At 49.2% G+C, this 23,752-nt stretch overlaps 2 protein-coding genes across 4 annotated transcripts; both read left to right on the forward strand.

The window, feature by feature from the left end:
• Positions 1–1,109: 1,109 nt before the first annotated feature.
• On the forward strand, positions 1,110–3,435 carry LOC135983397 (uncharacterized). The gene is made up of 2 exons (XM_065595031.1): positions 1,110–1,794; positions 2,864–3,435. The coding sequence occupies exons 1-2, from the start codon at positions 1,254–1,256 to the stop codon at positions 3,433–3,435; spliced, it is 1,113 nt and encodes a 370-aa protein (XP_065451103.1). The 5' UTR covers positions 1,110–1,253.
• Positions 3,436–13,450: 10,015 nt separating this feature from the next.
• CDKN1A (cyclin dependent kinase inhibitor 1A) lies at positions 13,451–22,213 on the forward strand. Of its 3 annotated transcripts, none has more exons than XM_005280493.5 (3): positions 13,451–13,945; positions 19,172–19,597; positions 20,261–22,213. In XM_005280493.5, the coding sequence occupies exons 2-3, from the start codon at positions 19,180–19,182 to the stop codon at positions 20,308–20,310; spliced, it is 468 nt and encodes a 155-aa protein (XP_005280550.1). In that variant the 5' UTR covers positions 13,451–13,945; positions 19,172–19,179; the 3' UTR covers positions 20,311–22,213. The 3 variants fall into 3 exon arrangements, with proteins under 3 accessions (XP_005280550.1, XP_005280551.1, XP_008176469.1); XM_005280494.5 differs by having other exon boundaries at positions 13,655–14,001; XM_008178247.3 differs by lacking the exon at positions 13,451–13,945 and having other exon boundaries at positions 19,003–19,597.
• Positions 22,214–23,752: the final 1,539 nt, after the last annotated feature.

Raw genomic sequence — 23,752 nt, forward strand, 5'->3', positions numbered from 1 at the left:
CTGCAGTGTTGGGTATGCACCCTGAGTGAGGGACAGGGCCTAAGATGCACCAACCAAGAGTGGCCCCAGGATGTACAATTCCCTCCTCCCTGATCTAGGAAGATACTAATCTACTGACCTATCCTGGCAGTGAATTATAACATTCCCTACACCAGCTCAGCTGTGCTAGCTGCTACATTGAAGACAGGGGGGAGGGATAGCTCAGTGGTTTGAGCATTGGTCTGCTAAACCCAAGGTTGTGAGCTCAATCCTTTGGGGGGCCACTTAGGGATTGGGGCAAAAATCTGTCTGGGGATTGGTCCTGCTTTGAGCAGTGAGTTGGACTAGATGACCTCCTGAGGTCCCTTCCAACCCTGATGCTCTATGATTCTGTGACAGAACCAGGGCTCTGCCATTTCTCTGCCCACTTGTGCCAGAGGGAATAGACAGACACACTTGGTCCAGCATGCCCACGGTTGGGTGTGGCAAGGTTTAGAACCCCAACACTGCCTCCTCTCCCTGGCCTCATTTCCCTTTATGGGCATGTACTCCCAAGACCTAGTCTCGTCCATTGAGATCAATGGGACTATTGGCCTAGTCAGGTGCTACTTGTGGCAAGTAAGGGTGGCAGCCTTGGGCCCAGAAGTTTCAAGCACATGCCATCCCTTACCCCACAGAGGTATGGGGCAGGAGGGCTTTATTTTTTAATATACACTATTTTATGGATGAGGAGATCACATTAAGTTAAAAAAGGCATATCAGTGTCTGGGTGGTCAGTTCAAATTCAGTCCAGGTGAGTTTGGGCCAGATTTACAAAGCTATTTAGTTGCCTAAAGATGCAGAAAAGTGTCTAGTAGGATTTACAAAGGGGCCTAGAAAGATCAGGAGCTTAAGGCCTGGTCTACACTACAACTTTAATTCGGATTTATCAGCTTTAATTCGAATTTACCCTGCAACTGTCCACACAACGACGCTATTTATTTCGATGTAAAGGGCCCTTTAAATCGATTTCTGTACTCCACCCCGACGAGCGGAGTAGCGCCAAAATCGATTTTAACATTTCGAATTAGGGATAGTGTGGCCGCAATTCGATGGTATTGGCCTCCGGGAGCTATCCCACAGTGCATCACTGTGACCGCTCTGGACAGCAATCTAAACTCGGATGCACTGGCCAGGTAGACAGGAAAAGCCCCGCGAACATTTGAATTTCATTTCCTGTTTGCCCAGCGTGGAGAGCACAGGTGACCACAGATAGCTCATCAGCACAGGTAACCATGCAGGCTGATAATCGAAAAAGAGCACCAGCATGGACCGTGAGGGAGGTACTGGATCTGATCGCTGTATGGGGAGAGGATTCAGTGCTTGCAGAACTTCGTTCTAAAAGACGAAATGCAAAAACTTTTGAAAAAATCTCCAAGGGCATGATGGAGAGAGGCCACAATAGGGACTCTGAGCAGTGCCGCGTGAAAGGCTTGTCTGAGCTCCTTGACTATCAAAAAACAAAGGAGGCAAACGGTCGCTCCGGGTCAGAGCCGCGGACATGCCGCTTCTACGCCGAGCTGCATGCAATTCTAGGGGGGGCTGCCACCACTACCCCACCTGTGATCGTGGATTCTGGGTCGGGGATAGTCTCATCAGCAACGCCTGAGGATTCTGCCGATGGGGGAGAGGAGGAGGAGGAGGATGAGCTTGCAGAGAGCACACAGCACTCCGTTCTCCCCAACAGCCAGGATCTTTTTCTCACCCTGACTGAAGTACCCTCCCAAGCCTCCCAAGCCAGTACCCAAGACTCTGACCCCATGGAAGGGACCTCAGGTGAGTTTACCTTTTAAAATATAAAACTTGTTTTAAAAGCAAATGGTTTTTAATGATTACTTTGCCCTGAGGACTTGGGATGCATTCGCGGTCAGTTCAGCTACTGGAAAAGTCTGTTAACGTGTCTGGGGATGGAGCGGAAATCCTCCAGGGACATCTCCATGAAGCTCTCCTGGAGGTACTCCAAAAGCCTTGCCACAAGGTTTCTGGGCAGTGCATCCTTATTCCCTCCTCCATGGTAGGACACTTGACCACGCTATGCTTGCAGCAAGTCATCTGGTATCATTGCCTGACAAAGCCTGGCAGCGTATGGTCCCGGTGTTTGCTGGCATTCAAGCAACATCCGTTCTTTATCTTGTTGTGTAATCCTCAGGAGAGTGATATCACTCCTGGTAACCTGGTTGAAATATGGGAACTTAATTAAGGGGACAGAGGTGGCCGTTCCTACTGGGCTGTTTGCCTGTGGCGGAAAATAAATCCTTCCCTGCAGTTAGCCAAGCGCAGATGGGAAATTGGCCCTGAGTTTTTCGCGTTTGGCTAGCAGGGATCTTCCCTGTTACCAGCCACGCGGTGGGGGGAGAGGTACCGTGATCATCCCAGAGAATTCATGGTGGGAGGGGGGCGGCGGCGGGGGGGGGGGGGTTAGTTTGGTGCCTGCAGGGATCTTCCCTGATACCAGCCACGCGGTGGGGGGGAGGGGTACAGCGATCATCCCAGAGAATTCATGGCGAGAGGGGGGGGTGGTTAGTTTGTTTTCTGCTGCTGCTGAATGTTAACAGAAAAACCGCAGCACTCTACAGGCTATGCTTGGTATGTGGGAAAGGAGGGCGCAGAAGCTGTAAGACAATGGCTTACCATGGCCGCATGCAAGCCGAATTCTGTTGCCCAGACCTGTGATCTCTAGCAGCAAAACCACAGGCACTCAGCATTAAGAGGCAAAATGCGACCTTGCACAGAAATCACATGTGCTATGTAATGTGAATAGTGTTGGTCACCGTGAAAGAGTATAAGCATTGTTCTGCAAAATGTAGCTTTTTAAACAATTCTCTCTTTTTTCCCCTCCCTACAGCAGCTGCAAATTCCTCAAGCCTCCCTCCTCCATCCCGAAGGTTATCACAGATAAGGCGTCGTAAGAAGAGAACGCGAGACGAGATGTTTTCTGAAATTATGGAATCCAGCCGCAGTGACAGAGCCCATCTGAATGAGTGGAAGGAAACAGTTTCAAAGTATAGGAAAGAAGCCAGTGAACGTGAGGACAGGAGGGACGCTCGAGATGAGAGGTGGCGGCAGGAAGATCAGAGGAGGCAGGATGCAACGCTGGGGCTGCTGCGTGAGCAAACAGACATGCTCCGGCGTCTGGTGGAGCTTCAGGAACGGCTGCTGGAAAACAGACTGCCGCTTCAGCCCCTGTTCCACCCTCCCCCCTCCCCATGTTCCGTATCCTCCTCACCCAGACGTGTAAGAACGCGGGGGGGGGAGGCTCCGTACACCTTCCCATTCCATCCCAGTAGACAGCCCAAGCAAAAGGCTGTCATTTTTTTAACCTTTTCTTTGTGGCTTTTTCCTTCCCAGCAATCCTCCTCCCAAATACCACCCGGGTTCCCTCCCTCTTTTTCTAATCTATTAATAAAGAATAAATGATTTTTAAATGATAGTGACTTTATTTGGTTTGAAAGAAAGCTGGGGGAAGGGAGAGGGTGGGTTCCTTACAGAAAATCAGTCAATAAAGGGGGCGGGTTTTCATGAAGGAGAAACAAACAGATATTTCACACTGTAGCCTGGCCAGTCATGAAACTGGTTTTTAAAGCTTCTCTGATGCACAGCGCTTCCTGGTGTGCTCTTCTAATCGCCCTGGTGTCTGGCTGCGCGTAATCAGCAGCCAGGCGATTTGCCTCAGCCTCCCACTCCACCATAAAGGTCTCCCCCTTACTTTCACAGAGATTGTGGAGCACACAGCAAGCAGAAATAACAATGGGGAGATTTCTTTGGCTGAGGTCAGAGCGAGTCAATAATGATCGCCAGCGACCTTTTAAACGGCCAAATGCACATTCTACCACCATTCTGCACTTGCTTAGCCTGTAGTTAAACAGCTCCTGACTCCTGTCCAGGCTGCCTGTGTACGGCTTCATGAGCCATGGCATTAAGGGGTAGGCTGGGTCCCCAAGAATAACTATTGGCATTTCAACATCCCCAACGGTTATTTTCTGGTCCAGAAAGTAAGTCCCTTGCTGCAGCCCTTTAAACAGAGTAGTGTTCCTGAAGACGCGAGCGTCATGAACCCTTCCCGCCCAGCCCGCGTTGATGTTGGTGAAACGTCCCTTGTGATCCACAAGTGCTTGCAGCACCATTGTAAAGTACCCCTTGCGGTTTATGTACTCGGTGGCTTGGTGCTCCGGTGCCAAGATAGGGATATGGGTTCCGTCTATCGCCCCACCACAGTTAGGGAATCCCATTGCAGCAAAACCATCCACTATGGCCTGCACATTTCCCAGAGTCACTAACTTTCGTAGCAGCACCTGAGTGATTGCTTTGGCTACTTGCATCACAGCAGCCCCCACAGTAGATTTGCCTACTCCAAATTGATTCCCGACTGACCGGTAGCTGTCTGGCCTTGCAAGCTTCCACAGGGCTATCGCCACGCGCTTCTCAACTGTGAGGGCTGCTCTCATCTTGGTATTCTGGCGTTTCAGGGCAGGGGACAGCAAGTCACAAAGTTCCATGAAAGTGCCCTTACGCATGCGAAAGTTCCGCAGCCACTGGGAATCGTCCCACACCTGCAACACTATGCGGTCCCACCAGTCTGTGCTTGTTTCCCTTGCCCAGAATCGGCGTTCCATGGATAGAATCTGCCCCATTAACAACATGATCTCCAAAGCACCGGGGCCCGTGGTTTCACAGAATTCTGTATCCGTGTCCGTGTCCATGTCCATGTCAATGTCCTCATCATGCTTGTCGCTGCGCTGCCGCCGCCGCTGCCTCCTCGCCTCGTTTTTCTGGTCCTGGCTGAGCATAAACTCCACGAGAACGCGCGAGGTGTTTACAATGTTCATGACTGCTGTCTTGAGCTCAGCGGGCTCCATGCTTGCCGTGGTATGGAGTCTGCAGTGTTCACCCACCCAGGAAAAAAGGTGCGAAAATGGTTGTCTGCCGTCCGTTGCTTTCATGCAGGGAGGGAGGGAGGGAGGAGGGAGGGAGGAGGTGAGGCTGTACCCAGAACCACCTGCGACGATGTTTTTTGTCCCATCAGGCACTGGGATCTTAACCCACAATCCCAATGGGCGCGGGAGACTGCGGGAACTATGGGATAGCTATGGGATAGCTACCCACAGTGCAACGGTGCAGAAATCGACGCTAGCCCCGGTACTTGGACGCACACCACCGAATTAATGTGCTTAGTGTGGCCGCATACATTTCGACTTTATACAACCTGTTTTTCAAATCTGAATTATATAAATTTGGATTAATCCCGTAGTGTAGACATACCCTAACTCCCATTGGCCTTCAATTTGAGGCACCTAACTAGTTTTCTAAAGAGCTTTGTAAATCCGGACCAGTGACCAAAATGTTCTCGCCCTCTAATGGTGGTGCTGTGTGAAATCAACTTAGTGGGTCTAAACTCATTCTTAACGGTCAGATCAACAAAGCCACAAACAAAAACCTTTAGACATGGTCCCAGCCTAGAGGCCCAGAACTGAAAGGGCCATGGAAATGAAAGTACCTCACACACCCCCTCCTGTGGTTAGGAGACAGGAAAGTGGATGAGTAGAGCAGATTGGCATTTTTTTGACTGAAAACTTTTCCTGCCCCAAAAAAATAAAAATACAAAAATAAATAAAAAAATAGGGTTTTGACAAAAACAATTTTCATTTTAGACAAAGTATTTTTAATCAGAAATTTTCATTTCAGTTCAGTTTTTGAACAGCAGAATCTTTTTACCTGCTGAGCTCCAAAGGCTGCCTCCTGTCAGTTACACTGGAGTAAATCCAAGGTAAATCCATCTAAACCGATGGATCAACCCTGGGGTAAGAGCCAGGCCCCAGATCTGTGTTTTGGGGCCCAATCTTATGAGGTGCTGAGCACTTTCAATTCCTCTTGATTCAGGTGGGAGCTGAGGGTGCTTAGCACCAGGCCAGACTGAGCCCTGTAACTGGGCACATGAGTGCCTCCTCTGAGCCTGGGTTGTCTCTTCATCGCCCTGCTTTCATTTCCCTTCTTGGGTTCCTTAAAAACTCCACACAGTACATGGGTTTATCATCATAAACTGTTCCAATCAAAATAAAGTCCAAATTTCATCCTTCCCCACCCTACCTTGCAGGAATCATCTTTTACTGCCCTGCAGTTCTGCTCTAGCTCGGTCTTTCCCACAAGCTCCCAGTCTTCTCCCGCTTCGTCTCTAGGTTGAGAGGTCAGTGGCTCTCCTTCCCCTGCTGGAGTCTCCCTCTTTATAAGGCCTAGTTGCCTTCTCCCTTAAGCAGCGAGTAATCAGTCACAGGTGCACTGGATCCCACTCCCTCTTGAAGGGGCCAGTCACCCTGTAGCAGGCCCATAAAGCTTTGGCAGTGATCTGGAGGCAGAGAGATTGAAGACATTTTGCAACTGTTCCGAGGCTCAGACATCTGATCCCAGCTGCCACTCCCACAGCAGGTGCCTCAGGCAGGTGCAGTGCATTTTGCATAGGCATGGTTTTCTCTCTGACTGTGGCAAACGGTATGAATTAGTAAAATCAAAATAAAAGATTAAAACCCTACAGGTACTTCCTGCAGCCTGATTTCAGGACCTCATAACAATGAGATTCTTTTCTACCAGCCAAAGAGTCTCCGTAGCTCCCCCTGGACAGTTCCTGAAGCAATTACGTTAATGACTATGAATGAGCCTCAAAACCGATCTCGGGTGGAAATGAGTTAGGCGGCAAATGAAATGAACAATTCATACTCCAGACTCTCTGGATCCAGCAATATTTCCAGTAACCCAAAGGCCTTGCTTTAGAGAATGCCTCACACAACCATCTGTGCTTGGCAGGATTCTGTTTACACTCTACTGGGTTTGGTGTCTCATCAACATGCCTTCATAAATGGAGCAAACAATAGCTGAATATGGCAGGGAAAGAGTCAATTACCACGATCCAAGTTCTTTTAGGGGCAGAGTTAATCAAGCATTCAGCGTTTTGTCATTTGTGTCTTCTTTCCTGGGAAAATCCTATTAGTATAAAATCACTTAATAGGGTACTTCAAAGAGCTGATGGGAAAACATTCTTCGCTCAGTTATAAATGCCATTCAGCTGAACACTGGATTCATTTAAGACTTTTGCTGGAGCATGAGAGTTTCATTAAGAGTGTTCACATTTCCTACGTTTAAAAAAAAAAAAAAAAAAAAAAAAGCTCATTAGCCAGGAGAATGGAAAATGTTGGAGATTTTTAATCTTGCTGAATAGATTTTAAGAGCCTGAATATTCATGGATTGGCCCCTTGTGCGGCCATTTATACCTGTGCAAAGCAGATGTCTAACACTGCCCATCTGATCTGGTAGCATTTGACACCTATTTTGTACAGGCATGAGGGATGAAAAGATGCAGGGGGATAGGCAAACTAGACCATAACTATATTCTGCCACGTACAGTCTGTTTCAGGAAAAAAACCCAGCCAGCCTCCTGCTGTTACTAGAGAGAGGTATGAATCCTGTAAGCTGCTGAGCATGGAAACAGAGCTTTCTACAGGATCAAGTCCTTAACTAGTCGAATGCCAAAAAAAAAAAAAAAAAGTGCCTTTTCTGCACTCTGCTTTGAAGATGAAGGCCCGATCCTGCAGTCCTCACTCAAGAGAAACTCCCATTGAGAAAAGCGGACGAGGACTTGAGGATCAGTTAGTTTTCATAGTCAATGCAGGCAGGATTTAGCCTGGGGACACTCCAAGTTATCCAATTGTTACATATTAATGACATCTTGTATTCAGGCAAAAATCAGCCTTAAAGTCCTTAAATGTACAGACATGTATGTACATGCAAGCTTAAAAATAGTCATTGCTACAGTTCAGAGGGGACCTAAGACACAGGGTGTGATTCTTCTCTCTGCCTTCCATCCAATATCATCACCCCTAAAATACTAGGGACCAGATTCTCTCTCTGCTTACGCTGGTGTTGGTCCATTGGCTTAAATTGAGTTACACTGATTTACCCCAGCTGAGGATCTGGCCTTCAATTCTGTCCTGGGAGAGTATTATCCCCACTTTGCACAGAGGTAAATGACTCCACAACATGCAAAGCAGTAGAGATTCCAGCCTGCATGGCCAGGTCTCAAATACAGACTTCTGCCAGCATAGCTAGGTCCGTCAGGGGTGGGATTAGTGATTGGGAGAGCTGTGCCAGCCAAAGCTCCCAATGCAGATGCAGTTATACCTATCAGGTTTCCCTCAGGGCGGCTGGAATAAGCTAGGCTGGCAAAAGCACTCGTTTTGCTGGTATAGCTGCATCCACAGTGGGCTCATTTTGCCAGTATATTATAATGGTATAGCTAGATCTGCAAAGCAATTCTAGCATAGACCTGGCTTCTCTCTCTACTAGAGAGGGGCTGAACCAAAAGCCCAGCCCCAAACCAACTGAATCTCAGGGTGTCTGGAACCTTCATGTGAATTTTACAGCCCTAAGCCCCTCTCCCCTTTAAAGCCCCTCTGCCTTATGTTTCAGATCTGGATCCAAGTCAATTTCGAATGGAAGTCCAGCATTCCTTGGACTCCTGTCCACGCTGCCCAATGAGATGTTTGGGAGCTGCCACACATGTTTCTGGAAGGGAATGAAACTGGGCTTTAGAGGAAATAAGTTCAGGCATGTTTTACAGCTAGACTCTGCTGTGAGTCCAACACTGTTTCACTGATGAGCAGTAGGTGACTCATGGACACTGCCTTCAGTGATCAAGTCCCAGGCTTCTGTATTTGCCTATAAGTCTGGAGCGACTTCCATAACCTGATCAGCTTGAGGCTAAATACTCGTTAGAGTAACGAACACAGAGCGTAAAGAAAAACATCGGTCAAAGAATTAATATGATTGTTCTTTATATAACAGTGGTGCCAACACCAAGCATCCAAAAATCATGGCTCAGTCCCCCCAGAATCACGAGTTAAGTTTAAAAATCATGAGATATTAAACAATACATTTACAGGTTTGGAGGTTTTTGGCCTTCTGAGCTTTCAGGGGTCATATTTTCAAATGCTTCTCCCAAGACAGAAAGGCTAGAAACTTTCTTTTTTAAGATGAAAAAAGATTCTCATACAACCATTGGACTCCGGGGCCACCAGTTAGTAAGAGGCTCATGATAAAAATCACAAGAGCTGGCTACGCGCAGACAGCTACATCCCTACCCCTCTGAGTAGACAGTCTGTATGTAACTCAGCAAAATAACCACCAGTGACAGTGGGAAAGGGGGCTGTAAAGATATGGAGGACCTCAGGGAGAGCTCACGGGATAAGCAGCTCAGAGCTGTGTCTGTTGCTTCTGAGAGTCATTCAAATTCCATGGATGTGGGGGTATGGCTAGGCCCCCTTTAATTACAAGGGAAGTGGTGGATTCTCCATCTCTCGGAGTCTTCAAACCAAAACGGGAAGGTATGCTTAGGTCAGATATGGTAGTGGGATCAACAGAGGGGAATGTAGGTGAAATTTAATGGGGCCTGTGATATACAGGAAGTCAGATGAGATAATCTAATGGTCCCTTCTGGCCTTGAACTATGAAGCTATTAAAAGATTAGTGCAGTAATCACTGGGGGGCAATTTCTGGCCTGTGTCATGCAGGAAATCAGACTAGATGATCATAAACGTTTCTGGTCTTAAAATTCATCTGTCTCTATAGACAGCATCCACAGAGAAAGCTGGGAGAGAGGGGACAGTAAGATCCTAGAAGACGCCAAAATTTTTTTACAAGCAGCAACTAATAACCACAGCTATAAACCTCTTCACTTCTCGGCCACCTCTGATGGGGAGCGCAGCAGTTGTTTAGCAGCACACAGTAATTCGACGAGCCAGTTAGGGCAGAAAGAAGAGGACACTTCAGCCCATGGTTAAACGCAGCATTGAACTCAAGTTTGGGGAGCACTTTGTTCCTGGGCACTTTGGAAAATCTGCCCTCAGTTGTGGGGGCTGAGGCCCAGAGCCTCAAAAGGTATTTAGGCAACGAATTCCCATTGATTTCAAGGGGAGCCTAAAATACCTTTGAGGATCTGGGCCCGAGTTCCGTTGAAAAATCTGACCCCGAGCCCTATGTAGGCAGCCAAGATCTGAAAAGCATTGTCAAAATCAGCACATTCTTCTCTTTGCCTCTCCTGTGTGCTAACAGTTACTGGGCCTTTTAAAGAAAAAGGCCTTCCTGGGTTATTCTTCTATGATGGCAAGAAGGCTTTGGGACCTATGGCAGGGGATCCTTGCAGCCTGTTCTGTGGTTAGCCAGACAGCAGGTCTTCTCTCCTTATGAGCTGATCTGCAGAGGTGCTGGGCAGCTCCACCGTCCACTGGGGTCAGCAGGAGCTAAGGGTGCTCCACACCTCTGACAATGAGGCCTGGCTAGATTTTCATTATATCAATAGGAAAACGAAGACAATGTAATAGTCAATTCCCTAAGGGTTTCTGATTCTCAATGTTCCCAATGCATATACCACTGCTGCTGAATCTTCTGCACCCTGAAGTATCCAGTACTAGCATGTAGCATCCAGGGGTACCAAGGAGAGAATTAGCATCCCACAGAATGCAAGCCCCTGCCTCCCCCACAACCAGCACAATCTCCCTGCTCTGTTTGGCAGAGCGAGAGCTGGGCATAACAAGGAAACCGTTTTCCTTGGGGCCCCAGGCCAGGGGTAAATTCCGCAGCTGCAGCATCAGAACGAGTGGCTCCCAGAATATGATTTGTGAGGTCATTAACCACAATGTAGCTGTGTCATAGAGAGTAGAGACGCTCGCACAGATGAAGGGGAATCATTGCTCCAATACCTTCTAATGAAGTAGCTGCCATTTGGTCCATCCAGGATCCTGTCTCTGATAACAGCCAACATCACATTCTTCAGAACCAGGTATAAACTCTGTAGCGGACAATTATGGAATAGCTTACCCAGAGGGAAAGCCTCTTCCTAGCTACATTAGTAACTGACGGGTTTATGTATGCCCTTAAGCAGGAAGTCTCATACTTGTTTGAATCCTGCATTCTGGGCCTCAGTGCAATTTTTGTGGCAATGAGTTCCACAGATTAACCATGCATTGTGTACAGAAGTCTTGTCTTTCATCTGCTACACTGAGATACCCACTTAAAATTTCACCAGGTATGATTATTCCGTTCTCTTTATTTTTGTACCTTTTTTAAAAAAAGAGAGATATTTAGTTAAACACTTTTTGGTAGCTGTTCTTTATCTACAGTGATATAGCAGCATCAGCCACCTTCCAAGCACCCCTTTCTGGACAGTGGTAACTCTGCAGTACCTTACCTCAGTTTCCCTTCTTTTAGGTCTCCTCAGCCTTCACACAGAGGCTTCTCTCTGTGCAAACACCCCTCCCTAGAGTTGGTGTTATTAATATAAACAGAACTCAATGTCCAAAATAAAGTCCACAGCCTAACTCAGTTTTCTGCTTTTAGCAGGCCACTTCCTGCCCTACCTGGCTAGAATCTTGTTTCTCCTGGTGTCTCAACCCCTTTTATAACCTTCTAACTCTCTATTGCAGCTTCCCCCTTTATAAGGCCCAAGTGTCTTCCCTTAAGCCCAGTTGAGCAGCAGGTAATCAATCACAGGTGCACTGGACCCCCTCTGCACCTTCTTAAAGGAGCCAACCAGCCACACTGTGCTAAGTGTTAATAATTGCAAATAGCATACAGATGATAAACTGTGTCACTTGAGTCTTAGCTATGGAATGGTTATGCTTTTGCTCTCTGTGTAACAGACCTTGAAGTTTCTAAATCCACTCCTCGCATGCAGGGTTGGCAGCCATTTTGTTTTCACAGCTCAATATAGTCAGAGGAGACACGCTGTGTTCTCTAAGTTATGGTGGAGACTTTAGTGTTGTTCTTTCTCTTGGTAGCTGCTGTTCTCCATCTAAAGTAAAGGCCATTCTGGCTGAAAAGCCTCTCTCTGAATTGTGTGGCTGGCAAAACGCAAGGTACATTTGTAGCCATTGCTTTCAAACTTAATTAAAATACATGAATTGAAAAATCAGAGTTGGGCAGGTTAATAAGAGCTAGGGTGACCAGACAGCAAATGTGAAAAATCGGGAAGGGGGTGGGGGTAATAGGAGCCTATATAAGAAAAAGACCCCAAAATCGCAACTGTCCCTATAAAATCAGGACATCTGGTCACCTTAATAAGAGCATGCCAGAAAGCCGGGTTTGTTCACTCAACTGCCATGGGTAAGCTTTAGTCACTGCTACAGTAAAGCTAGAATCAATCTAAAACCCTTTGTTTAAATAGCCCCTGAACTTTGGAAAGTTCACCTCCCGATCACAGCTGTTCAGGGCCTCTCTCTGTGCCATAGATGATAACATCTTTCAGCTGATTTCATGCTCCCTGGATGTGTTTGCATCCTATGTAACGGGACTTGTAGGAGAGAGATCTGCCCTGTGTCATGAGGCAGCCTCCAGCAGAACATGCCCAAACATATTCTCTATTAGAACAGGCCAGCCTGAAATCTGCAAATCTAGGAACTTTGCATTGTGGTGGCAGGGGTTAAATCCATCAACTAGCTGCACACTGAAGGCCTGATTTTCAGAAGTGAGGAACACACAACAGCTCCCCGATTTCAGCTGGCACGGCGGGGGCCGAGCACCCTGAAAACAGAAGATTAGATGGATGCTTTAGCACGTACCTACATTTCTGATTCAAAAGAGACCACAAGGTAGATATTAAATGCTGCTGGCCTCAGTTGCAGCTGCATCCCTGCAAACCACCAATGCGGACAGTGCACGGGTATAAAAACTAAGTTGCACCAGTGAGTTTACCCTGCATTTACATGTGGGGTTTGCAGTGATGCAGCTACACCGTGGCTAATGACCCCAGTGTGGACAAGCCCTGAGATTAGGGGAAGCCAAATCTCATGCTTCAGGATATAAACTGATCACTGCAGAGATCAGGAAGGAATCTTTCTCCTGCCATCTTCCTTTCTCCCCAATATGCAACATTAGGCAACTTGTTAGGAGCATGGCCCCAGATCTTCCAAAGGTATTTAAGAGCCTAATTTCCATGTATTGTAACAGAAGTTAGGTGCCTACATACCCTTGAGGATCTGGGCCATGGAGAGGTAGTTGCTTTCTGGCTTTGCTCTGAAGCAGCAGATATGGTAGCCACTTCTAAAAGTAGGGGATTGAACTAAATGGACCGATGGTCTGCTCTTGTATGGAAATCCTATTACAGGAATCAATTTCCCCCGCCCCCCAGTCAAACCAGTGAAGCCCCAGGGAAGTCCTTATTTGTATTAACTGGGAGGTGGGCAGCACTACTGTTGCTAAGAGCAAAGTCTGGCTGGAAATGCTTACCAGTGAACTATAAAGACGGTAGATCTGAAATCACAAATGAGGGGTAACCAGCCATCGGGGAAAGGGTTAACAAACCCTATGGCCAGATTTGCCAAAGGGGTGACATTAGCAGAGCCGGGGCTTGTCGGGCAGCTCACCTGTAATCCTGTGGATTGGAACAGCCTGCGGTACGGATACCCTGGCTGGCCTAGGGAGCTGGCAATGGGATCGGGACCTTCCCTTCTAGGGCAGCGGCTGCTCCGCCGCCTGCTGGCACCTGACCCGAGAGGTCCAGGTGCTTCTCCCGCGCCCATGGACGCAGAGCTCGGAGCGGGCAGGGCCAGGCCGGGCCGCGGGGGTTAATTCCGCCCCCAGCGGAGTGGGTCGCCGCATCGCCAGCGCGAGTGGCCGCCAGGCTCTCTCCAGCCCAGGGCTAAGGAGCTGGGCAGCAGAGCCCGGCCCGGAGCAGCGCCGTGGGAGTCCCGGGCTGCGCGGGGGGTGAGCTCAGCTGTGCGGGGCAGGTAGGGAGGGCCGGGGGCGGAGCGTTCCGCCCGGCTATATCAGGCTGGCAGTCAGGCGCAGCGCTCAGAGCTGCTGCCAGAGGTTTGGAGAGACGCAGTAGCAGGCAGAGACCGAGCCGAGCCGAGCCGAGCTGTGCTGGGAGACGGTGGCTGGACGCGAGGTGAGAGGGGCTGCGGCCGGGGTATCGGGGGTGTCTTTGTCCCCGTGCCCTTTGGGGTAAGTCCCTGCGTCACCTCCCCCGCCGGGTATCTGTCCCCGAGTCTCCTCGCCCCCCTCTGGAGGGTGGATTCGCGCACGATCAGTGCCGCCCCCCTTCGATGGGGAGCCCAATTCTGGACCGATGAGAGAGGATGCGACTTCACTGCTCCGTGGCCCCCAGGTACCGGGGATCCCGCCCCGCTTCTCGACACCTGCGCGGGCTCTGACCTTAGCTAAAGGGGAGTCGGAGGGGCCCCACTCTGGAGTGCCCTAGGCTAAGCCCAGCCATCCAGAGAGATACCGACCGGGAGCCGCCTGCTGCTGCCCCGCACCGACCGGGGTCACGGGGGGCTTCCCGGGAAGCGAGGCTGAGCAGAGACCCCGCTTCCCTAGTGGGCAGAGGCTCCCGGGCTACTAGTCTCTCCCTCCCGGCTGCTGGTGGGGTTTTCTTCCTCCTCCATCCCAAGCTGCTCTGCCTCTATCGGTTTCGCTTGCTGGGGAGTCTCCCACTCCCTTCACGGGCCCCCCTCCCGAGCCCGCACTGATCGGTGGGCTGGTCTCTCCGCTAGTCGCTCACGGAGGATGCGAAGATCCCCGGAGCAATGCCCTTAACGCGCCGCTGGGCTGGGAACCGAGATAGTCTCTGTACTGGAAGGGCTGGGATTCCCAATGACCCTATAGGGCTAGAACTGGGGGCGCCCCTTGCTGCGGACCCCCGGCCACTAGCCCGGCCAGGCCGATCTGAGAGCGCACACACGCGAGCTGTCATTTGGGTTTACACGTCTCCTTCCGAAGCGCAGCGAGGCGAAGCCTCGGGGAAGGGGCGAGTGTGGCGCATGTTGGATTAGACCCTCGGCCACTGATGACGGCGGCAGAGACAACCGATCTCCCCAGCCCCCAGAACGGCCCCCGAGCCCGCCGGGGGGGCCCGATGGGGAGCCGTTTCGCTTTCGGGGCGCGGGGCGCATCGCGGCCAGAGGGGGCTGTGGAAGCCGCGGGCCCGGAGGCAGGGCTGGCTGCCGGGGGTGTCAGGAGCGGGCGGGCGATTGGACGCGGTGCCATGGCGTGTGACACTCATATACATGACGCCAGCTGGTAGGAACGCCCGGCCCGGCCCGGGGACTGAGCGTTCGCCAGGCCCGACAGCGGGGGGCGCTGCGGAGTCGGCAGCCCGGGCTGGCCAATGGAGCGGGGCGCTGCCTGGGCATGTCTGGGCGGCCAGCGGTTAGTAATAGTCACACGCTCGCTGTGATGTAAGAGACCTGCCCTATTGCGCGGGCTCGCGAGTCACTTCCAAGCGCACGTCGGGCTGGGACTTCCCTGAAACTTTGGTCTAAACACGTCCAGGAAGAGCCATGTAACAACGCACCGGGCAGGGAGCGCACTGGGCAAAGCCGTTCCCAGCCCGGCTGGGTGGCTGCGTCAGCACCGCCCTGATCGGGGACTGTCGCGCTCCGCTGGAACTCCGTGTCCCCGGGCACTTCCTAGGAACAGAAGGATCAGGCTGATAAGAGCTGCGAGAGTCTCTGCTGGCCACTGGCTGCTGCAAACTGCAGAGCCCGACGGGACAGCAGCGGAAGCGGCCCACATAGCTGTAGGGATGGCCAAGTTCTCCTCTGCTCAGTCCTATCGCTGATCTGCCATCCAGTTTGCAACTGCTTGAGTTCGTTTTGAATAGTTGTAATAGGTGTAAATACTGTTTGTGGATTGAGTGTCTGTGTCTAAAGGGATATTTCACAATATTATTCATCACCTGCTGGTACTCATCGGCTGCTTGGCTGGTCCAAGATGATGTAATCCCAGCCTTCCCTAGACATGTCACTCTGCCTGTCCCAGGATGTGTCATTCTGGCAGTCTGACTGGGCCTGCTCGCTAGGTTTCACTCTGATTGCAAATAATCCCGCACTCTACAAGAAATGGAAACCCCAGGAGGCTACTGTAGTGAAAGGTGGGAAGATGTTTATTCCTGGGTGACAAACACCCCCTGGTGGGCAAAGTGGTACACTGTTAATACACTGAACACTTGCATGTCTGGTGTAAAAATCTGTCTCTGGCATCCCAGTTATTGCTTAACGTGGCTATTCAGGTAAAGCTACTTTAATTTATTGTAATCTAGGTTAAGATGGTTGACAGGAGCAATAGAGCCATGGAGCTCACAAGTAAGGAAAGTGAAGCCTGCAAATGACCCAAAATAGTTCCACTTCCTCCCTCTCCAGACATGCTTTGCCTAGAAACTGCAATATTAATGAGACCAAGCCCCAGATTGTTCCAGAGATTGGCAATAAATGGGCTGCAGACAGATGGACTTTAAAACTTGTCCCCTTGCTGCTGCTCTTTTTGCCCCTAGAATTTCTTTCCCCCAACTTGGGTGTATGGGAAGGAAGGGGCTGCATTGAGCCCAAAAATCCTGCTGTCAAGTTCACTTGCTTCCAGGATCTCCTCTCTGCTGTCTCTCTTGAAACAAAAATCCTGATGTGGCTGAAGACCTGGATGTTTAGCTTGAACATAATGTGCTCTTCAAAGGATCCCCAAAATCTTACTGTAATTAAACCTCCCCCTATATTCCTTGTGCTAGGCCAGTCTCTCAAGTCACTTTGGGACTTGTAAGGCAGAGCAGGTGACTTGCCCAGGTCACGCAGCAGGCTCCCTGCACTCTGAGTGCAATTGACTTGATCACTGCACCCAACTTAATTTCCTATTGAGATCCTGCCACCTGTAAGAAACTGGCTTAGGGAAGCAATGATCCCTGTTTCTTAGAGGGTTCAGGATGAGCAGAGCCAGTGACAAGTTGCCTTTTGCTTACCTGAAGCTCTTGCCAAGAGCTGCACTCTTGGATCAGCACTGCCCTGGCACCCACTGGTGACCACAAACATTGCTCTGTATCAGCTGCTTGTTCAAGTCTGCAGGGTTCTGTAGCAGAATTTAATGTGACTTACAAGAAAGCTTCATTGTATGAAAGGAAATGAAAATGACTTCAATGGTTCTTCAGGTCATCAAACTGACTATTCAGGAAATTGAAAGTAAAGACCAGCCATGTGTCATCCACACTCAGCGGCTTCCAACACACACAATCAGGAGCGGAGGATGAAGCATTGGTCTTAATGCGAGATTGTGCAGTTTTGTGGCACACGGATCCTGTGAGGTGCTGAGTAGTTGCAGGTTTGTCTGCTGTAGCACTTCAGTGTAGACACTACCTATGCTGATGGGAGAGGCTCTTCCTGAGAGGCCGTAGCTAGGTTGACAAAAGAATTCTCCTGTCGACCTAACACTGTCTATATGGGGACTTAGGTCTGTTTAACTATGCTGCTCAGGGGTGTGGATTTTTCACATCCCTGACTGATGCAGTTAAACCGACCTCACTTTCTACTGTAGACCAGGCCTTCAACTCCGGTTTAAGTCAGTGGTAGGTGTTGAGAATGCTCCGGATCTCTCAGGAGTGGGCATTCTAATGGGTGTGGGTGTTTGCTTTCATATGCAGCAGCAAGTTGAAACTTGTTACCTGCCAGGGCTTGTTTGGACATGCTGGAACTTGACTGACTCACGATGATGTCATTCCATTGAACTGTTTACAAGGGTGTGAACTGTCAGGCGATATGAAGGTTGAGTTCTATTTTAATCTCTCAGCCTCTTCCTCTCTGGGTGAAAAGGCAAGAACAGGACAAGCTGGATCAATAGAATATTATAGGCACTGAGGCCATTAAAGGTTAAGGTTCAAGATATACAAGCCAAATGTGGCCTTTAGCTGCCGTGGTGCCTAAATGTCTCCCAGACTAATAGCATAAAGGCTAAATCGTTGCTGCCAAAGGATTGTATGCGGGCAGAATTGAGCAAACCGTTCACTGCTAATTAAAGTGGTGAAAATAACCTTTTTTGCATTACTGGAATCAAATTCATTTTGGGTTGAATGAAACACTTTGTTCAACCCACAACATTGTTGCGTTTTTGTTGGTTTATAACAGTAAAGTAAACCTCAAACTCAATGTTTAGATTTTCATAATCCTTTTTTCAAACTATTTAGCAAAATTGTCAAATTCCTGAATTGTTTTGGTTGATGCAAATCGGCATTATTATTTTTTTTTTTCCTGGCACAAAGCTTTGGCTAAAATTTTGCCCAGTTCGACTGCTAATAACTTATTTGGCTCTAGCTTTCTGCTCGTGGGCCTATTGTGACTGCCCTCTGTCCGTTGTGGGGTGGATATTTTGTGCTGAGCACCCTCTGTTACCACTGCAGTCAGTAGAAGCTGCAGGTGCTCTGCATATCTGACCATCAGGCTCTATGGGAATCAATTCATGATCTCAAACTTAGATGAATGCTTTTAAAATATCATCCTGCCCTTTTAAACAAGCCTCCTTACATAATTACAAGCTGCAAAGGGATTCCTTTATAACCTTGCATACCCACATCAGGGGGAGAGCAGAAGGTTAGAACCCTTCTGGGGTTTTTGTTGGCAATTGGCAACTTTCTTTACCACTTAGGTGCATCTCCTGTTTACAGACCAAGTGTGGCTCCTCTTTGCCTCTACAAAGCAGGGTCTTTATCAGTGGCTACCCAACAGTTTTACCAATAAGGTATTACCAAAATGGACACGCTTGGCATTTGTTCTATGCAGCTTGTTCAAAGCATAGTTCCTTGCCGCTATGTTCTGGTACTTGGATTTAAGAAATTCACCTAATATTTCCTGTTGGCTTTGCCAGCTGCTCTCACGTGAATCTGTCGCATGCAAACTTGAATTCAGATCCAATTCTGATTTTAAATATCCTCCAAGTTGAGATCCAGTATTGTTGTAGCAGTGTCAGTACCAGGGTATTAGAGATAGAAGGACAGTGAGGTAATATCTCTTATTGGACCACGGGGCTGACTGCAGGGTTTGAACCTAGGACTTTGAGCACTAGATGGATCAGCTCTTACCACTTGAGCTCAAGGATTAAGTTCTATAGCTGGGAAGCCGTAGCAGATTCAACCCTCATGTAAACCAGCCACAAGAGGGAGACAAGTGCATGCTCCTTGCATGGATTACATTGGCATGCATGTAGCCAATGATTGCTCAGTACTGCATGCCAGGGGTGGTCCCAGGAGATGCCTGAACCCCATGGACTTCTGTGATCATTTACTAATTCACTTAGTAGCCTAACTATTGATCACTTGCACTGCAGCTCAGTAACCATATGTTGCTCATTTTCCTTCCAGCTGGAAACATGCCTCTGTCACAGAGTAACATGCGGCAGGCCCCCTGCAACAGGAAGCTCTGCCGAAACCTCTTTGGCCCGGTGGATCATGAGCAGCTCCAGAATGACTTGCAGGATTTGATGAGGAGACATCTGGAAGAAGCTCAGTGCAGGTGGAATTTTGACTTTGAGACGGAAACACCGCTGGAGGGCAAGTTCAAGTGGGAGAGAGTCCTCTATCCTGACGTGTCTCCTGCTTGCCTGCCTTCTCAGGACCCGAGCCACTCCAAAGGTAATGGTGGGGAGAAGAACCAGAGCTCTCCAGCACTTAAGATTTCTACAAAGGATCTTAACATGGCCCTCTCAAGTGAAACAGTACAGATGGACTCTGAGTCCTGCAAGGCCAGCTCCCCAAGGCACCTGAAACGAAAGCAGACCAGCATAAAAGGTAAGTACGAATGCTTGTCCTGCCCCTAGTTCACTAGTACCCCTAATGGCTACCAGAGCAAGAGACAGAATGTCAGAGGCAGCTTGACCAGTCCAGTCCTATCTCTGGGGTGGCACAGGGCACCTGTCACTGCAGGCGTTGGCGCTTACTGTCAGTTCACCTGTTCACACTGCAGCAGTGCCTGGAGGCTCCAGCTGAGTTCAGGATCTCACCGCAGTAGGTGTAAAGAAAGCAGTTAGTGTGGTAAGAGGCAGTCTCTACCCTGGAGAGCTTACAGTGGAGGGAAGGCCAAGATTCTCTGCTTGCTACAGCTGGGGAAAGGAATCTCAAATGACATCACACAGGGTGGCTGGCAGAGGTAGGAATCCAAATCAGATTTCCCAGATTTCAGGTCAATAAATCACAAGACTGGAGCAGATAATAAAAGTGAAACCAGCGTCCCACTGCCATTCAACCAGATAGTCAAAGGGAACTTGATAAAACCCTCCACAGATGGGTCTTTTCTCACTGTCAGACAGGCAATCTGAAGCATGACTCTGGATTGCTCTTGCCAAAACAGATGCTTATTGCTCATAAAGCTCCTCCAGCCAGTTTATTGGAAGGGCTCATTCACGCTCTCACTTGAGAGCAAGCTCAGTAGTCTCCTTTTCTTTCTCCCTCCAGATTTCTACAGTTCAAAGCGGAGGATTGTCCCTTGCAAACCAAATCCGTGATGCTACAGCACAAGTTGTTCTGCTTCTATGTGCCTCTTGGCTGGGGCACGGTCATCAGGATGTGTCTTCAACTACTAACCCTACTGGCCCTCTGCAGCCCTCTAGGAAGACCGTTTCTATTGAAGTCTGTGGAAGGGTTGCCATAGGGGCTGAATAAAGTCTGTCGGGACTTAGCAGCAGGAAGACTTAGTTACAAGCCTCCCTCTGCATTGTACTGTATAAGCTACCTACTGGATCTGTCTATTATGAAGTGATGTAGAGTTTAGTGTCGTATTTATGAATAGGGCTAGGTGTCTAAGGACCCGCTTGTGTGCAATGTGTATTGTAAAGGCTTTATTTAAAATAGATGTGGAATATTTGATTACCTCCTTTCGTAGGCCTTGGAGAAGAGGGAATGATAAATGCTGAAAATTGAGCCTTCAGCGTAGGCCAGTGTGACACTCAACAAGGAGGGGTAGGAATGAGAGTGCTAGGTCTCAGCCCCCCTGACCAGCTACACCTTTGCCCTCAGGACCACAGAGTAGAAGGGATGGGTGGAGGAGAGATGGGCCTAGACCCTAAGCTGCTGTAAAGAGTGTTGTACTTCCACTGAAGTCAAGCGTAAAAGAGCATAGCCTCCCCAGCTGAGGCTCCGTCCCATGGCAACTGATCCTCATGGCCATGGGATTCTTATGTACATGGTCTTCTAAAGCCTCACTCTGCTCCTGGGCAGCATCAATACTCTCCGTCTGCCTGGGCAGGAGTAAGCTGTGAGTGCAGTGGGCCTGCATTGATAGAAGGGTATCTGTCTCCAGCTGGGGCTCTGCTTCCTGAAAAGGAATGCTTAGGGTGGAGGTGGGAAAGGAGATGTGTATTGCCCATAAAACAAGCATCCCTGACTGCAGGGCCTACCTGAATGAGCAAGGAGTGGATGCTTAGCTGGGTAACCAGAAGACACAGCCAGCTTTCTCCCTGGCTAGCTCAGATCAAGTTCTGCTCGGTGTTTAAACTTTGCCCTCTGCTTGCTGACTTGAGGAAAGGAATAATTTGTAGCTCCATCTCTTGGATGGTTCTTCTGCATTATAGGGAGGCTGGTAGTAGGAGTTGGGGATGCGGAATTCTGACAGGGTTAGACATCTCCTCTGCTAATACCAGCCAGTCCAATTCACTACTTGTAAAGCTGCTTGATGCACCCTTGAGTGGCAACAGACTACTGGTTGTGCCCAGGCCCAAATGCTGCATTGGCTGATTTCAGCACTAGCCTAAAGGCAGAATTTGTCTTATAAGACTCACCTTTAGTTCCCTCTGCTCTTGTCATAATACACCACTAGCTCCTGCCACTAGGCTATTCCAGGGCATGCTTTGCGGGGGATCCATCTACACAGCAATTGGTAGACTTTGTGATTTCTACAGCAGAGTTGTGGCACCACTCTGTGCAGCAGGGCTAATTCCCTTCCCACTTCCCCCTCCTGCAGGAGGGTTAGCTGCTGCTCTCCCTCGTTATGTGGTGGTTCGTTCGGCTTCAGCAGTTCTAGCTCTGCAGTTAGACTCGCTGCGTGTGGTCCTCTTGTGTTAGAGGCCAAGTCCTCATAGCCCCTGCTGCTAGTTTTCATGGCCGCATTGTCTGTCCACAAAGGCTGCAGTCTCACGGGTCGAGATGGTCTCAAGAAACATCAGAAATTCTCAGGCACTTTTCTCTGTGATGGGTTCATCCCCTCTGCTCATGGAGTTGGACTTCTAAACCGGGACAAAACAGATCTCTTCACACCCCCATTCCTTGCTGCACTTTGCGTTCAGGGTAACGCCGGCAAACTTTCAGCACTAATACTTGTATCTGTAAAGAAGATGCTGCTGCATTTATTGGAAAAAAATCTAGTTTAAAAATGTAACTTTATTATGAATAAACACTTTGTGTATAAATGAGGCTGGCTTGTCACCTGTCTTCTCTTTGCCCACTCTGAAGAGCGAGAGTAACTTCAGAACCAAATATGCTATTAATGCACCCCGTGTCACTATCTGCATGAAGGATGGTTCAGGTGCGAGCCTGGACTCAGGAGATCTGGGTTCAGTTCCTGGCTTTGCTATGTAGGTGTGACTTGGGCAGGTCACTTGGTCTCTGTGGGCCCCAGGTCCCCATCTGAACAATGGGGATAATAGCACTGCTTTGCCTGACGGGCATTGAGGATAAACACATTAAGCCACTCAGATACTAAGGCCTGGTCTGCACTACAGGGTTAGGTCAATGCAAGGCAGCTTACGTCGACCTAACTATGGAAGCATCTGTGATGGGATCCCTGGGATGCAGCCTGGGACTGTGGGACCACTGTGCCCCCTGAACTCTCTCCACCCTGGGCTGTCTCTCTCAATGCCTTGCTAGTGACAAGCAACAAACCCCTCCAGGCACTGTGATCACTCAGCACAACTACGTGTGGAGACCCAACACCCAGCTAGATTGCATGAATGCTCCCAGAGTCGCTCATGAATCACACAGGGAAAGGCACCAGCCAAATCCCCCCTGCATGGTATCTCAGGAATATACCATCTTGTACTTCAAGATGAGCAGTGCAAATTTATTAATTAGTTCACCACTTCATCAGTGGAAAGCGGACATACACCAGCCTTTGTAAAACTTGAGCATACTTACCATTCACTTCAGGCAAACTCAAAGATAACCAGTAAAACAAATTTATTGACTACAAAAGATTGATTTTAAGTGATAGGCAAAAAGTCAGAGTTAGTTACCAAAATAAAATAAAATGTAAGCACGCCGTCTAAACGCCCAACCCTATTAGACTGGGCAACATCTAGATTAAGCAGTTTTTCTCACCCCACTGGATATTGCAGTTCATAATACACAGATTTCACCCTTGAAATCTGGACCAGTCCCCTCAGTTGGAGTCCTCAGAGTCCTTAGCACTTATCTTTTCATCTTGTTGCTTGCAGCCAGAGCCGGCTTTAGCAAGGGTGGGGCCCGATTCATACTCACCTGGTGGCGGTCTGGGTCTTCAGCGGCATTTCAGCAGCGGGTCCTTCACTCGCTCTGGGTCTTTGGTGGCACTCAAGGACCCGCCACCGAAGACCCAGAGCGAGTGAAGGACCCGCTGCCGAAGACCCGGACCACCGCCATGTGAGTAAAACTTAAAAAGGCGCCAGCATGGGGCCCTCTTAGGCATGGAGCCTGATTTGGGGGAATCGGGCGAATTGGCCTAAAGCCAGCCCTGCTTGCAGCGTAGATGGGTGAAGGAGAAAGGCCAAGCCTGGGCCCCCTGTGTTCAGTTTTATCTCCTCAGTCCATGTTCTTGTAGAACACAAGTCCAGGTATGTCTGATGGGCATTGCTGAGTCTCCAGGCAAGATTGAGCAATTCCTCTGGTGTAGCCTCATGCAGGTGAGTCACTGAATTGTAGCTCCCTCGCTGGACAACGGCTGTTGATGGGTTGTTTGACAGTCTGCCCAGGGGTTGG

This window comes from Chrysemys picta, chromosome 4 (assembly GCF_011386835.1).
Source record: "Chrysemys picta bellii isolate R12L10 chromosome 4, ASM1138683v2, whole genome shotgun sequence".
Taxonomy (NCBI): domain Eukaryota; kingdom Metazoa; phylum Chordata; order Testudines; family Emydidae; genus Chrysemys; species Chrysemys picta.

Excerpts from the sequence above, each read along its gene's own strand:
- CDKN1A (XM_008178247.3), top strand. The coding sequence starts at position 19,150 with ATGTTGCTCATTTTCCTTCCAGCTGGAAACATGCCTCTGTCACAGAGT. Across the intron at positions 19,598-20,260 it reads AAAGCAGACCAGCATAAAAG|ATTTCTACAGTTCAAAGCGG; the intron begins GTAAGTACGAAT and ends TTCTCCCTCCAG.
- LOC135983397 (XM_065595031.1), top strand. The coding sequence starts at position 1,254 with ATGCAGGCTGATAATCGAAAAAGAGCACCAGCATGGACCGTGAGGGAG. Across the intron at positions 1,795-2,863 it reads CCCCATGGAAGGGACCTCAG|CAGCTGCAAATTCCTCAAGC; the intron begins GTGAGTTTACCT and ends CCCTCCCTACAG.